Source organism: Octodon degus, unplaced genomic scaffold, assembly GCF_000260255.1.
Source record: "Octodon degus isolate 3935 unplaced genomic scaffold, OctDeg1.0 scaffold00079, whole genome shotgun sequence".
Taxonomy (NCBI): Eukaryota; Metazoa; Chordata; class Mammalia; order Rodentia; family Octodontidae; genus Octodon; species Octodon degus.
The window spans coordinates 9,748,882-9,762,778 of NW_004524655.1; the positions used below are offsets into that span (position 1 = coordinate 9,748,882).

General features: G+C 57.5%; 1 protein-coding gene across 1 annotated transcript; it reads left to right on the forward strand.

Moving 5' to 3' along the window:
* The first annotated feature begins 3,149 nt into the window (after positions 1–3,149).
* Positions 3,150–10,612, forward strand: Susd2 (sushi domain containing 2). The gene is made up of 15 exons (XM_004636359.2): positions 3,150–3,281; positions 4,752–4,959; positions 5,191–5,342; positions 5,747–5,917; positions 6,424–6,598; positions 6,742–6,943; positions 7,117–7,202; positions 7,285–7,553; positions 7,642–7,791; positions 7,895–8,053; positions 8,708–8,956; positions 9,090–9,362; positions 9,491–9,667; positions 9,754–9,859; positions 9,997–10,612. The coding sequence occupies exons 1-15, from the start codon at positions 3,209–3,211 to the stop codon at positions 10,019–10,021; spliced, it is 2,475 nt and encodes an 824-aa protein (XP_004636416.1). The 5' UTR covers positions 3,150–3,208; the 3' UTR covers positions 10,022–10,612.
* Positions 10,613–13,897: the final 3,285 nt, after the last annotated feature.

Consider the following 13,897-nt stretch of genomic DNA (forward strand, 5'->3'; position numbering starts at 1 on the left):
GAAACAATAGTCTTTGTCTCTCCTCAGTCAAGGTTGAGAGTGGGCTGGGGCCTGCCTCAAGGGGTTGCTGTGCCCAGAGTTTCTGGACTTCTCAGCCCTTGGGCACCCCAGGGATCAGCAGACTGAAGTGCGGGGGCATGGAATATGTGGGGAACAGGTACTTTAGGGGAGGCAGGGCTCAAGTTGCGCTGAGGGGCTGGCAGTGGGACACGGGGTGGGGGGCGGGGCATCAGGAAGGAGGGAAGCTGGGCATGGTGACATACGCCTAGAGTTCCAGCTGAGCTGCACACCACCAAGGCAGAAGGATCATAAATTCAAGGATACATTCTCCGTGAGGCCTTATCTCAAAAAATAAAGAGGCTGGGGATTTAGCACAGTGGCACAACAAGCGCTCACTGACTAAGCATGAGACCTTGGCTTGGATCCCTAGCACCAAACCAAAATGGTGCTAGGACCCCAGTCTCAAAGATTTAAGAAATAAAAATGAGCTGGCTGGCCAGATAGCTCAGCAGACTAAAGTGCCTGCTTAGGGATGGCACATTGGCCAGGGTCCGATTCCCAGGGTGCTGTGCTGACCCTGCCCCTGGGGCATGCTGAGACAGCAGTTGAGACTGGGCATGTTGGCGCACGCCTGTAATCCCAGCACTTAGGAGGCTGAAAACAGGCGAATCACTACAAGTGATCTACGTAGTGAGACCCTGTAGATCTTGTACTAAATACATCCTTTTTAAAAAATGGGCTTGATAAAAGAAAAGGATCGAACCTAAGATCTCTAGACTGCTATAAATGGGATTTTAAAAATAGGGCTGGGAGGGCCAGTGAGATAGCTCAGCTGTCTAAAGCACTTGGTTAGGCAGGCTTACACAGGTACAAGGGACCGGAAGTTCAATCCCCAGCACCATGTGCTGTACCAGCCCCACCCTCAGGGTGGGCTGAGCAGGACAAAAATAAAAATAGGGTGGGGAGGATGTGGTTCAGTAGTACAACACTTGCCTCAGGTGTGGGATGGAGGCAGGGACTTAATTTCTGCACTTGTTGTCACGCTGCCCCAGTACCTGGCCCAGAAGCGTGGCGATCAGCACAGACACATATGTGGGCCTTTTGTTCAGAAGTTACTAAGAATTTTATTGGTTTTGATTTTCTTTTTACTGGTATTAGGAATGGGACCCATGGTCTTCACATAGAGCTAAGTCCCCCGTCTCCCATCCCTTCCTTTTTCTGAGACAGGATCTCACGAGTCACTTCTGTTGACCAACTTGTGATCTTTCTGCCTCAGTTTCCCAGAGTGCTGGGGTAACAGGCAGGCACCACTAACCCACTGAAGCATTTTAATAATGGACATGGTGGCACATGCCTGTAATCAGAGCGCTAGAGCACACAGGAAGCTGAGGCAGTAGAATCATGAGTTCAAAGACAGCTGGACTAGTGAGACCCTATCTCAAAAAAATAAATAGATAAATAAAAATTAACCCAGCAAGGGCCAGTCCAATAGCTCAGTGCACTGAAGCGCTTGTTTAGCCAGGTACAGGGACCAGGGTTGATCTCTGGCATGCTGTACCAGCCCCGCCCTCAGGGTGCACTGAGAGAGCAATTGAGACTGGGCGTGGTGGCGCATGCCTGTGATCTCAGCAGTTGGCAGGCTAAAAACAGAAGAATCACTACAAGTCTTATCTATGTAGTGAGACCCTGTAGACCCTGAACTAAATGCATTAAAAAAAAAAAATACAGCAAGGGACGTAGCTCAACAGCACAGCATCTGCCTTTCAAGACAGAGGGCCAGGGGCCGGAGAGATGGCTCAGTGGAATAAGTGCTTCCCTGGCAAGCACAAGGGCCTGAGTTCAATCCCTGGTTCCACCAAAAAAAAAAAAAGGTCCTGAATTTAATTCCCAGTACACTCTACGCCCAAAAAGAATAATACATTATTAAGCTTGTGATGCAGATTCTGCCAGATGTTTCTGTGGTGTGAAGGCAAAGCATGGAGGTGGAGCAGCCAGGGCAGCACTGCATGGTAGCCCTGGTCCAGGTCCTCCATCACAGGCTTCCTTTGCTGTGCTCCTTAGGAGCCGCCTGTAGGCTGTACTCACAGGAGCCCTGCCAGTGGCCACCAGCACCAACAGGTGCCAGGCAGGTGCATCTAGGCAAGAGAGGTGGCAGTCCCAGAGAACAACAGGCTGGCTGGGCTGAAGACCTGAAGCAGTTGTGACCCAGGTTGTCTTAGTTTATGCCCCTTGGGACTGGCTCCGGCCACCTGTAGAGGTATTGAATATGTCCTCTTAAGACATAGCAGTTGGGAAGGGACATCTGCCTGTTCTGATGTCCAATACACCTGGCTATGGAGGTTTCCAGAAGTCATCAGGGGACTAACTAATCCCTGCCTTTCCTAAGGGTCTCAATTTCCAGTTCTGCATGAGGGTGCAGGCTCTGAGTGAAGGTGCTGGGCGGTTGTGGCTGGGCAGGCCTTAGTTTCTGGGTTTTGGTGAGGGAGCGGCCTATTCCCTGGTCTGCGCACCTCCCTCCACTCATCTTCCTCCTTCCAGCAGGGATCCCAGCTGAGCTGCCCAGGGCCAAGGACATACAGGGCTCTGCAGGGTGTGACTTGACAGCTCCAGCCCTCTGAGATCACCCACACACCACACTGCCCCCCCCCCGTCCTGGGCGGGTCCTGGCTTCATTGCAGGGCCGCGGGGGAGGAGTCCGCAACACCTCCTCCCAGTGGGAACCTGAGGACCTGAGGATGCAATATCTGCCCCAAGGGCACGGGGGCTGGAATCCTGCCAGTTCCGTGGCCGCCCTTCTCACCCACCCAGCAGCATCCCATTCCCTGCAAGAGCCCCACCCTGCAGGCCCAGACTGGACTGGGACCCAGGGCCCTGCTGCAGCCTGTGGGCATCCCCCTCACCTCGAGTCAAAGGTCCTGCAGCTGGAGGCTCCAGCCCCCTTGCCCTCGCCAGGGCAGAGGTTCGGCCCCCTCCCCCTCGTCCCCTGCTGTTGGGCCAAGAATGTGCTAACCGGGCAGGTCCGTTGCTGCTGGTCCGCAAAGGCACCTGTGGACTTTGAGAGGCATCGGAGAGGGGCGGGGCGGGGCGGGGCGGGGCCGCAGAGCTCCAGCCCGGCAGGCGGAGCCAGCCCAGCGTTTAGGAGTGTGCGCGTCAGACCACATCCTGCAAGCCAGGCACTGCGCTGCTGGCTGCAGACACAGGCCTCACCATGAAGCTGGCTCTCCTGCCCTGTGTCCTGCTGCTGGCGACAGTTCCCGGGCCTGGGCCCAGGCCCACAGCAGGTATGCCCCCATCCTGCCCTTCTGTCCCCTTGTCTGATCAGCCAGGCCCAGGGCAGACACTCCTCTGAGCTCAGCCTATGTCCATCTGTTAGGCCATCTGTGGCTTGCAGGGGGCAGTGGGAAGAAAGTGTGAGGCCACAGGGTCAAGGAGCCTGCAGCAGGGATAGGAAGTCTGGACTGATCCCTCCCTACACCCGCCATGAGCTTGGAGGCCTGTACTGCTTGAGAGGGAGGCAAGGTAGACCAGCAGAGCCTTCGGGCTACACCCCAAGCTCCAGTGGAAGGTGTGACTGCACATACCCTCCCCTCCCCCAAATCTATCCCCTTCAGTGTGGGACTAAACCCTAGAAGGAAGTCTAACCAAAGACCTGAATTCCAGAGCTGAGACCCTGGCCCCAGGCTGAGCGGGGCATCACCAACGCAGTCCTCATCTTGCAGGGAATTGTCACCACCATCCTCCTGCCCCTTTGATTTACTTAACTGGCATTTCCAAGCCTCTTCCCTGCAGCCCTTGAGCCATCACATCCTTGGCCAATAAATATTTATTGCTTGTCTTAAGTGCCAGGCCCTGCACTTAGTGCAGTTGGCCCACAGGAGTGTCTCAAACCCAGTCCTGGGGCCAGGCGGGATGTGTCTGAGTGCTCAAACCCCACTCCACTCTTGAGCTCCACAGGGACAGATATCCTGAAGTAGAGCTGAGCCACAGGTCCCCGTAGCCCTTGGGAAAAGGCTTGGGTCATGATGTCCACAGTTCTCTGTGGCAGACTCCTGATTACCCTTCCCTCCTTGCCGGGATCCCTGCTACAAATGCCCCCTCTCCCCCCCCAAAAAAACCAGAATGGAACATTAAGCCTGGCGTGGTAATGCATGTCTATAATTCCAGCTGAGGCAGCAGGTCCACAAGTTCAAGTTCAGCCTGGGCAACTTAGACTGTGTCAGGAAGGAAGGAAGGGAAGGACAGAGGGAGACAAAGGGCTTGGAATAGAGCTCAGTGAAATCCCCAGTGATAAAACAAAACAAAAAAGGGAAATCCTTGGCCTTTCCCCAAAAGTGAGACTCTGTGGGGTTCAGTAGTTGTCCCCTGGGAAAATGAGAGGGTCAACCTCAGCAGGGGGCACCATTCTTTCTAAGATGTTGAATGGGACACTTAGCCAACATCTGAGCTACAGAATTTGGTGGCTAAAGGGCATTCAGGTCCTGGAGTCAGCTCCTGGCTCAGAGGGTGGGATGAGTCAGGCGTTTCCCTTATCTCACTATATTCTAGCCAAGCACTAGATTGATTATCTTTGCAAAGGCTGATGACAGCCTCTTCCACCCAGCCTGTGTGGTGGCCGAGGCAGACCCAATCAGTGTTCTCCTGGGAAAGCAACCTCCCGACACAAGGACTCTGGGGGAACAGAGATGGGCCCTGTCTGAGGGGTGGCTGCCCAGCCCACTTCTGGGCCAGGTACTAAGGGCTATCTTTTCCAGGTGCTCAGGAGAGCTGTTCTCTACGCTGTGGGGACCAGAGTGGGACCTGCTCTTGCCACCCGACCTGTGTAGGCCTTGAAACCTGCTGTGAAGACTTCCGGAACTTCTGCCTGGAGGTCTCTCCCTCCTCGGGCTCCATGATGGGTGGCAAGGACTTTGTGGTACAGCATCTCAAGTGGCCCCAACCCACAGAAGGCGTGATCTGCAGGTGAGAGGCCCGAGGGACATGGCCACCTGGGTCCTCACACTCCCTGTTCTCCCAGTCCCATGCGTGAAAGAGGCCTACACATTATGCTGGATGGGTGGAGCCCTGACACCAAGGAGGGGCAGAAGGGTACAGTGAGCTAGACATGCCCCCTGCAGAAAAGGTGGAAGACTCAGGCTTTGAAAGGGTCAGCTCACCCCAGCTCTGCCACGCCTGCCCCCTCTGCACCTGCAGGTTTAAGGAGAGCATCGAGATCCTCGGCTATGTGGACTCCTTGGAGCAGGTGCACTGTGTGTCACCCTTGCTCTACGAGACTGGCCGCATCCCCTTCACCATCTCAATGGACAATGGTCGTTCCTTCCTTCGCGCAGGCACCTGGCTGGCTGGTGAGCCCCCACACCCAGCCAAGCCAGTTCAGGCACACCCCACCTTCTGTGGGCCTTGGTCCCCACCCATGGGGACTTTTCCCAGTGCTAATCTATGCCCACAGATACCCAGCCCACCCACCTGCTCCTCTGGCAGAACCAGTCCCTTGGGTGGGAACCTCCCCAGCTCATTCTCAATGCCCTCCCTGAAGTCCCAGGCCAGAAGGGAGTGCAGGCTTCAGGGATCCCCAAGCCAGGTGGGGCCCCTGTTTGCTGCTCAGCTCTTCCAGGCCTGGGCCCTACTTCTCTCAGTCTCAGAGTACTTTTCTCCCTTGGGCTTTGATAGAGCCTATAGCATTAGCTGTTGGAGCACCCGTCCTTGGTTCCTGGGCCTTCATTCACCCCTCTCACCTGTCCTTGCCTAGTACATCCCAATAAAGTGTCACAGGAAGAGAAGAGCCAATTGGAGAATGAGACCCGTTGGCAGTACTACGGCACCCCAGGCACCACCACAGGGAACCTCAGCCTCACCTGGAACACCTCAGTGTTGGCAACGGAGACTGTCGCCATTGAGCTATGGGGCTATGAGGAGACAGGTGAGGCCATCCCCGGGCTGGTAGAAGCACCAGGAGCTTTGGACTCCAAGAGACAAGAGAAAAAGAACCTTAGGTATGTGAAGAGGGCAGAATAGGGATGGGGGCTTCCAGACAGAGAGGAAATGAAAATTCCAGGCGGGTGCTAGGGGTCCGGAGCAAGGAACGTGCTGCTAGCAGGGAGAGCAGCAGGAGTTCCCTAAGGCTGGCTGAAGGCAGAGCATGGATGGGTGCCTGGCTGTTTGAGCCCCAGGTCCAGTAAGAGGTTTGGATGCCTTGGCCCTTGGATAGGAGGCTTGTGCTGGGGGACTGGGGAGGCGGGGGTCACCCAAGCCAGGAGGCTCAGATGGCTCAATGCTGGGATGGTCTTGTGTGCCTTGTCTAGGTCTGTTGATTGACCTTCTGTCAGCAGTCAGGCTGCTTCTTGCTAGAGACTGGGACCAGGCCCATCTCCTGCTTCAGGGATCCTCAGAGGGTCCTCGGACTTACCAAGGCCTTCTTTTACACAGGGATGCCATACTCAGGGAACTGGACAGCGAAGTGGTCGTATCTGTACTCCCTGGCCAAAAACGCCCCCAACTCTGGCTCCTTTACATTCACTCCTGAACCTGCATCTGCCATCTACCAGAAATGGAGAGTGGGTGCGCTGCGGATCACCTCCAGCGAACATTACCAGGGGAAGAAGTAAGGGCCACCATACAGAGGATGGGCTGGGGGCAGTATGCCTGGAGTCCTCCGTGCTTGCAAGAGAAGTCCCAGGCCAGGGGCTTCCAACAGCGCTCTGTGATATGGCCCAGCTCTTAGCTACTACATCATCACCACTGCAGGGATGTGCTGGCAATCTGGACCAATGAGCACGCACTGGCCTGGCACCTGGGAGATGACTTCCGGAAGGATTCAGTGAGCTGGGCCCGTGCAGAGTGCCTGGCCTGGGAGAAGCTGGAGGATGAGCTACCTGACTTCCTAAAGGAGCTGCCCGACTGCCCTTGCAACCTTGTCCAGGCCCAGGCTGACACCGGCCGCTTCTTCGTAAGCCCCTGTGCCCACTGAGGCCCAGGAAGTGAGGAGGGGCAGAGGAGGGGCAGCCTCCCCTACTGAGGCAGATAAAGGTCTTCAGGAGGCGAGGGTTGGGGTCTGAGCTAGCTCCCAGGGAAGGAGGAAGGGATGTAGCACCCGAGTGACAGCCACTGGCCACTCTGCAGACAGACTACGGCTGTGACTCTGAGCAGAACAGTACTTGCACCTACCATCCGGGGGCCGTGCACTGTGTACGCTCCGTGCAGGCCAGGTGAGCTACGGGTGGGGGATGGGACAGGGGGCAGAGGCCAGGATGGGCTTCCAGCAGCAGCTCTCATGTCTCCCATCCTCAGCCCCAGGTATGCCTCTGGCCAGCAGTGTTGCTACAGGAAAGATGGCTCCCAGCTCCTGACTGCTGACTCCATCGGGGGCAGCACCCCTGACCGTGGTCACGACTGGGGCGCCCCTCCATACCGCACACCACCCCGTGTGCCCACCTTGTCCCACTGGCTCTATGATGTCATGAGCTTCTACTACTGCTGCCTCTGGGCACCTGAGTGCTCCCGGTACATGCAGCGACGACCTTCCAGTGACTGCCGCACCTACCGTCCCCCACGCCTGGGTGGGTACCAGCCTGGCGCCAGCCCCTAGGAGGCTCAGACAGGGCCCAGTGTGGAGATCCAGTACCTACCCCTCCACTCTCACCCCAGCCTCAGTCTTTGGTGATCCCCACTTCCTCACCTTCGATGGCACCAACTTCACCTTCAATGGGTACGGCGAGTACGTGCTGCTGGAGGGGGAGGCTGACGGGAAGGACCTGCGGGTTCAAGCGAGGACCAAGCCTGCGACACTGGCCAATGGTGAGGCCAAGGTTCTGTGAGTGCTGGGGGGGGGGCCCTAGGTCATCTGGGAGAGGAGGCAGGAGCCAAGGTGACCCTTTTCTGTGCCACCCACTTCCACCAGGCACCCAGGCCCAGGGTACGGGGCTGGCAGCTGTGGTCATCCAGGAGGACAACTCAGATGTGGTGGAAGTGCGGCTGGCTGACGGGTCTGGGGTCCTGGAGGTGCTGCTGAATTCCGAGGTGCTCAGCTTTGCCGAGCAGAGCTGGATGGACCTGAAGGGTAAGCAGCAAGCCCAGGCAGGGGTGGCAGGCTGCCCAGGGGCTAGTCCTTGGCACAGCAGGGCTGGGCAGCCGAATCAGGGCCTTAGCCTGAGGTCTGTTCTTAACAGTTTCATAACTCCAGAGATGCCCACATCACACCCCCAGGGCCTGCTTAGAGCTATGAGGATGCAGGACTGTGGGACTGGTCCTTGTGATAGCCCAGAGAAGCCCAGGGGCCAGCACGGTGGGACTCACCACAGGCCAGCAGAGCTTCACTCCTGGGCTGTGGTCCCTTGCCCATCCATAAAATCCACTGCAGGGAAGCCAGCCCTACAGGATTAAGGATGCAGCTTGGCCGTGATGGCCAGGAGTCCAGGGTCTGAACACCTTGCCATGGCTGTGCCACCTCAGGGAACTGAATGAATGAAATGCTTCCCAGGTGTTGGGGGACTGAAGGTCAAAGAACTGCAGGACGGGCAGAGGCCTCTGTATCTGGGTTCCTGGCAGAATCTGGGCATCTTAGGTCCATCTGGGGGTGGGGTGGGGTGAGAGAAGGTCATAGTTAACAGGTTGGTCCTAGGGATGCCCTCCCTTCTCCCCATCTGCTCTTGGAGCTGCACCAGAAGTTGGGGATGCTGAGGAGATGCCCCTGACCTTCTCACCCTGTGTCCAGGCTTGTTCCTGTCGGTAGCTGGTAAGGACAAAGTATCAGTCATGCTGTCATCTGGCGCTGGCCTGGATGTCAGCACACAAGGCCCTTTCCTGAGTGTGGCTGTCCTGCTGCCGGAGAAGTTCCAGAACCACACCCGCGGCCTCCTTGGGACGCTGAATAACAACCCTGCAGATGACTTCACCCTGCGAAGTGGGAAGGTGCTGCCCCCAAATGCCAGTGCCCAGGAGCTGTTCCAATTTGGGGCTGAATGTGAGTGACCCTGTGGCCTATGCTGGGCAGAGTGGAGGGCGTCACTGGGAGGAGGCCTATGGATCGGGGGAGACCCCAGTCCCTTGCCCACTGTTCAGAGCTGTGCCCACCTGTCTGTTGTCTGTCTTCCCAGGGGCCGTGCACAACAGCTCCTCCCTGTTCACCTATGACTCCTTGTGGTTGGTCAACCAATTTCTGTATCAACATAAGCATGACCCCACCTTCAAGCCCCTCTTCTCCAATGAGATTGTCCTCAGCCCTGACCAGGCAGCAGAGGTAGCCAAACTATGTGGGGACGACCACTTCTGCAAGTTTGATGTGGCAGCCACTGGGAACCTGAATGTGGGCAATGTGACACGGGCGGCCCACCGGATGTACCGCGAGCGCCTACAGAGCCTGCAGCCCGGTGAGGAGGGGGCAGGGGACCTGGCGGAAGGATGGGCACCTGCATTGGGACAGGGCCCTCTCTGCTGGCCAGTGGCATGCAGTGGCCAGCAGTTCAGGCCTGTCTTCGGTTCTCTGTCCCCGTCCCAGTTGTGTCCTGTGGCTGGCTGGCTGCCCCTTCCAATGGGCACAAGGAAGATTTCAAGTACCTGATGGGCTCCACCATCCGCTTCCACTGTAATAGCGGCTACAGCTTGGCTGGGGCGGAGACCAGCACATGCCAGGCAGACGGCACTTGGTCTGCACCCACCCCACAGTGCCAGTTAGGTGAGGACGCCCCCTGCCCACGCCCCCTCCCACCCCGGCACGCTGGCATGCCCGGCAGACCCTCAGCACCTTTGCCCCCTCACCAGGCCGCAGCTACACAGTGCTGCTGAGCATCATCTTCGGAGGTCTGGCAGTGGTGGCGCTGGTCGCGGTCATCTACATGCTGCTGCGCCGCGGCAGGAAGAGCAACATGTGAGACTCCAACTGGGTGGAGGGCCCCCCACCCCACACCCCGGGGATCCTCCAGCCCGTGCCTCTCTTCAGCCCTCTTGGGACCCTAGGGCAGCTGGGGGTTACCATGCTTGCTGCAAGCTGTGTCTCTATTTCAGGAGCCTGTGGACTTCCCACCCCTGAGACCAGAGCGCACCTAGGCGACAACGCAAGATCATGGTGGAGCCACAGCCCTGCTTCCCAGGAGGAGGCTGTGGGTCGCCAGTCACACTCGCGCGCCGAGGCTGCGGTTCCCAGATCCCTAGGACTGGGCATCTAATACCTGGGCTTTTAATTTCAGTGGGCCCAAGACCCAGCGCCCACTCTCACCTCAGCCCCGAGGCATGACAGCTGCATCTCGCTGTGCTCCCCCTATATTACTTAAGGCGATAGAGTTCCTCAGACTGGAGACTTCATACTCTGGAATTCTAATACCTCTGTTCCTGAGCCCTAATGCATCAGAAACTCAGATTCCATGCCTCACTCCCTGTAGGCTGGTGGCAGTGACCCTGATCCCTGACAGACTGAGACCTGCTCCCCTCCATCCTGTGGGGACCCCCATTGCCAAGGTGCCTTGGTGCCCTGCGCCGCCTGCACCCCCAAAGGAGCAAGGGCTGCAGTGAGGGAAGGGCCCAACTCTACACTCCAGGCTTCCATTTCTACCTCCTCTGGAATGTTGCTTGGTAACACCCCTCCCTGTCTGTATGAGGAGAAAACAAGCTTCCTGAGTCCTTTCCTGGTGTCCTGGCTCTCCTTCTGCATCTCTCTTTGGAGAGTCACCCACCCCATGCCAGGGTCTGAGTCCTGCCTGCTTCATCACCCTTGACCTCTTGTCACCCAGGACGGGTGCTTCCCCGACCTCTCTCTATGTGTAAAGTAGGATTAAGAACAGTGACACTCCCAGCCCCCGCTGCGTGTGGCGACCTACACCTATAATCCCAGCACTCTGGGAGAGGCTGGCAGGAGGATCATGAGTTCAAGCCCAGCCTGGACAATTTAATGACTTAATGAGATCCTACCTCAAAATAAAAACTTTAAAAGGACTGAGGATATAGTTCAAAGTGAAAATAGTGTGTTCAATTCCCAGTAGTGAAGGGGGAAAAGAAAATCTAAAAAAAAAAAAAAAACCAACCAGTGACCCCTCTTGGTTCAAGGATGAAGGACAATGTTCACAAAGGGTTGGGCAGAAGGTGCCCCCGCATGGGTGGGTGCTGGAGGTAGAAAGGTACAGACAGCGCGCTCCAGCCTAGGTGTCTGGCCTTGGGTTCCCTGAGGAGAGCTGCCTAACCTGCAGCAAGCAGGCACAGCCTGGCCTGGGCCTTCCGCCCTGCCCCTGGCACTGCTCTACAGGACAGCTCCTTGGCTGGGAGTTACCACTAGCAGGGCCATGCCTACATCCTCAAGTGAGCAAGGGCCGTGTTCTATAGCTCAAGAATGTGCAGTGTGAGGCACAGAATCAGGCCTCCTGCCTCTCCCACTGCCCTGGGCAGTTTCTTATCTGCTGCTCTTCTGGGACCAGGTATGATGGGAATGCCAAGGAGCACAGCACAGGAGCCCCACCTGGGAGACACACAGGGCCTGAATTCCTCCGTTGTGGGGAGAGATCGCTGACTGAGGGCCAAGCAGGGCCGCACACAGTAGGATAGGGTCAGACTGGCATTAGAGATGTCAGTGGAGAAAGCTGTGGGGAAGGCAGCCCCCTGGGTGCCCACAAATGGAGAATCTAGACCGGGTCTAGAGCAGAGGGATTAGTGAAGCCTGCAGTGCTGGGCGTGGCCATGTGGGGGCAGCATTGGGTAGGGACAGTGAATGGACGTTGCACCTCTTCTGGGTGGCTTGGGGGAGTCGACCTCCTTCCTGCACCTGGGCTTGGTCATATGTGCAGCTAGAGTTCCTGCCAGCTCACCCATCCTGGCCCAGGGGGCCACTAGGTTACAGCCCAGTCTCTGGATTCTCAGGGTGCATTTGCTGCCCAGCTGGGAGCATGGATCGCAGGGTCCAGACCCCACCCCCAGCCTTGGCCTTAGGGCGGGGTCACAGTGAACACAAGAGCTGGGAGGGGTCTGGAGGGCTCCTAGGGGAGGCTTGTGATGGGGTGCAGGTGCAGAAGAAGCCGATAGGCTTGGGAGGATGGGGGCACTGGAGGTGGCTGGGGGGCTGGGGCCTCCTGTCTTCCCACCCCCTACCCCTTGGGCTTGGAGCTCCTGGTGGGGCTGGTACTTTCCTTTCTGCAGATGAGGTAGAGCAGGGCTCCGCTCCCACAGCCTGAGTCTCCACTGTGTCCCCGTGCCAAGCCAGGCTGGCCACTTGTCCTTGAATGAGAGGTTGGTTTCTGAGTCAAGACTGGCAGGAATTCGCAGCTCACAGGTGTAGCAACAGGTGTCACAGACACATGCAAACCTGAGTTAGAAGACATGTTGTAAGCCGAGCGTGGGGGCCACCTCTGTAATCTCAGCACTCAGGAGGCTGAGGCAGAACTGCCGGTTTCAGCCCAGCCTGGGCAATTTAGCCACTTGGTGAAACTTTGTCTCAAAATTTAAAAAAAATGGGGGGGGGATGGGGATGTATCTCAATGTGAAGACCCTGGGTCCAAACCCCAGTAACACATGCATGCATTCTTGGGGCTCCTCCACCTACCCATTTCTCTCTAGGATATGCCCCAGAGCTGCACCCCCTCGCAAGAGAAGCAAAGAGGTGCCCTAGCTGCAGCCGGACCCCAGACAGCAACATTCCCAGTGCCAGGGGTATTCCCAGTTCCTGGCTGGGAAGCCCCGCCACCTGACTGGGATAAGGTGGTTCCCAGGGCCCTAAAGAAGACAGCTGCTGCTGGGCCTGCACAATGCGGACAGTGCCAGGGTAGGTGCAGACGAACCCTCTAGAGACACTAAAGGGACCTCTGCTTGGGAGGGGGTCTGCATGACAAATTGCAGGCCAGGCAGGAGTGTGAGTTTGTGGGTGACGCCCCAAGGCTGGATGGAAGGACAGCTGTCATCATTGCAGAACCTGTGCCTTGTCTCCTGACTCTTGTGCCAGTGGAGGTGGGGGCAGTGCCATCCAAGGACTTGGGAACAGGTGCTAGGAAAGCTGGGCTATGAGACAAGGGCCCGTGAAGCCCCTACTCCCACCCCCATCCTCCTCACCTACATGGAGGGGTGGAGGGCAGATCCTGTGCCTGATGCCAGGCCCTGGGCCCCACGGAAGTTGAGCTGAGCTGGCCCAGGACTCAGCCCAGCCAGAGAGCCAGAGTCATAGGGATGGGCAGAAGGCTGCACCCACTTCTCTTTTTGCCTGCCCTGCAGCCTCCACTTGGGCCACCATTGGCAGAGCAGAGGGCGAGTGATGGGCATAGGGCTGAGGAGAGGAGAGGAGGGCGCTGAGCCAAGACTGGCACAAAGGGGAAGTGTGGGCCAACCACTGCCCTGCCAGTTCCTTCTGAAAGCCCCAGTCTGGCTGGGTGTCTGAGGTAGGCCAGACTGCGGCTGGGCTTGCGGGGGGAACCCGGATGTCAGGGCCATGCAGCCTGGCATGAAGCAGGAAGTCACGGGGAGCTTCCCAGAGGAGTCGGCCTCCAGCTGAATTTCTAAGGACAGAAATCAATTAGGGAAGTGAAATCAGGGAGCCTCTCAGAAGCTGTGCAGCTCAGGCCCATCTTCCAGCTGATGCTAGGCTGCATTTCCCAGGCTGCCTTGCAGCTGGGTGGTCCTGTAGCCAGGTCTGGGTGAGGCAAGAGGAGCAGCATCAGGAAAGTAATTCCAGCCTAGGCCCAGAAAAACCTCCCGGCGACATCCCTTCTAGGCTCTTCCCCTTGCCCCTGTCATTGCAAGCCATGCCCCTTGGGTCCCGGTTAGATTGACAGCACAGAGTCACACACCCCCCTCCCCCAGTCAGCACCTCTCTGCCCCCCAGTGTGTTCAGCCATCTGGTACTGCCCCAGGAACACACCTGTGCCTGTAATTCTGCTGTAACACACTTGGGGCACACGGAACACTGTGCTGGGTCTGTCTCATGACACATCAGAGG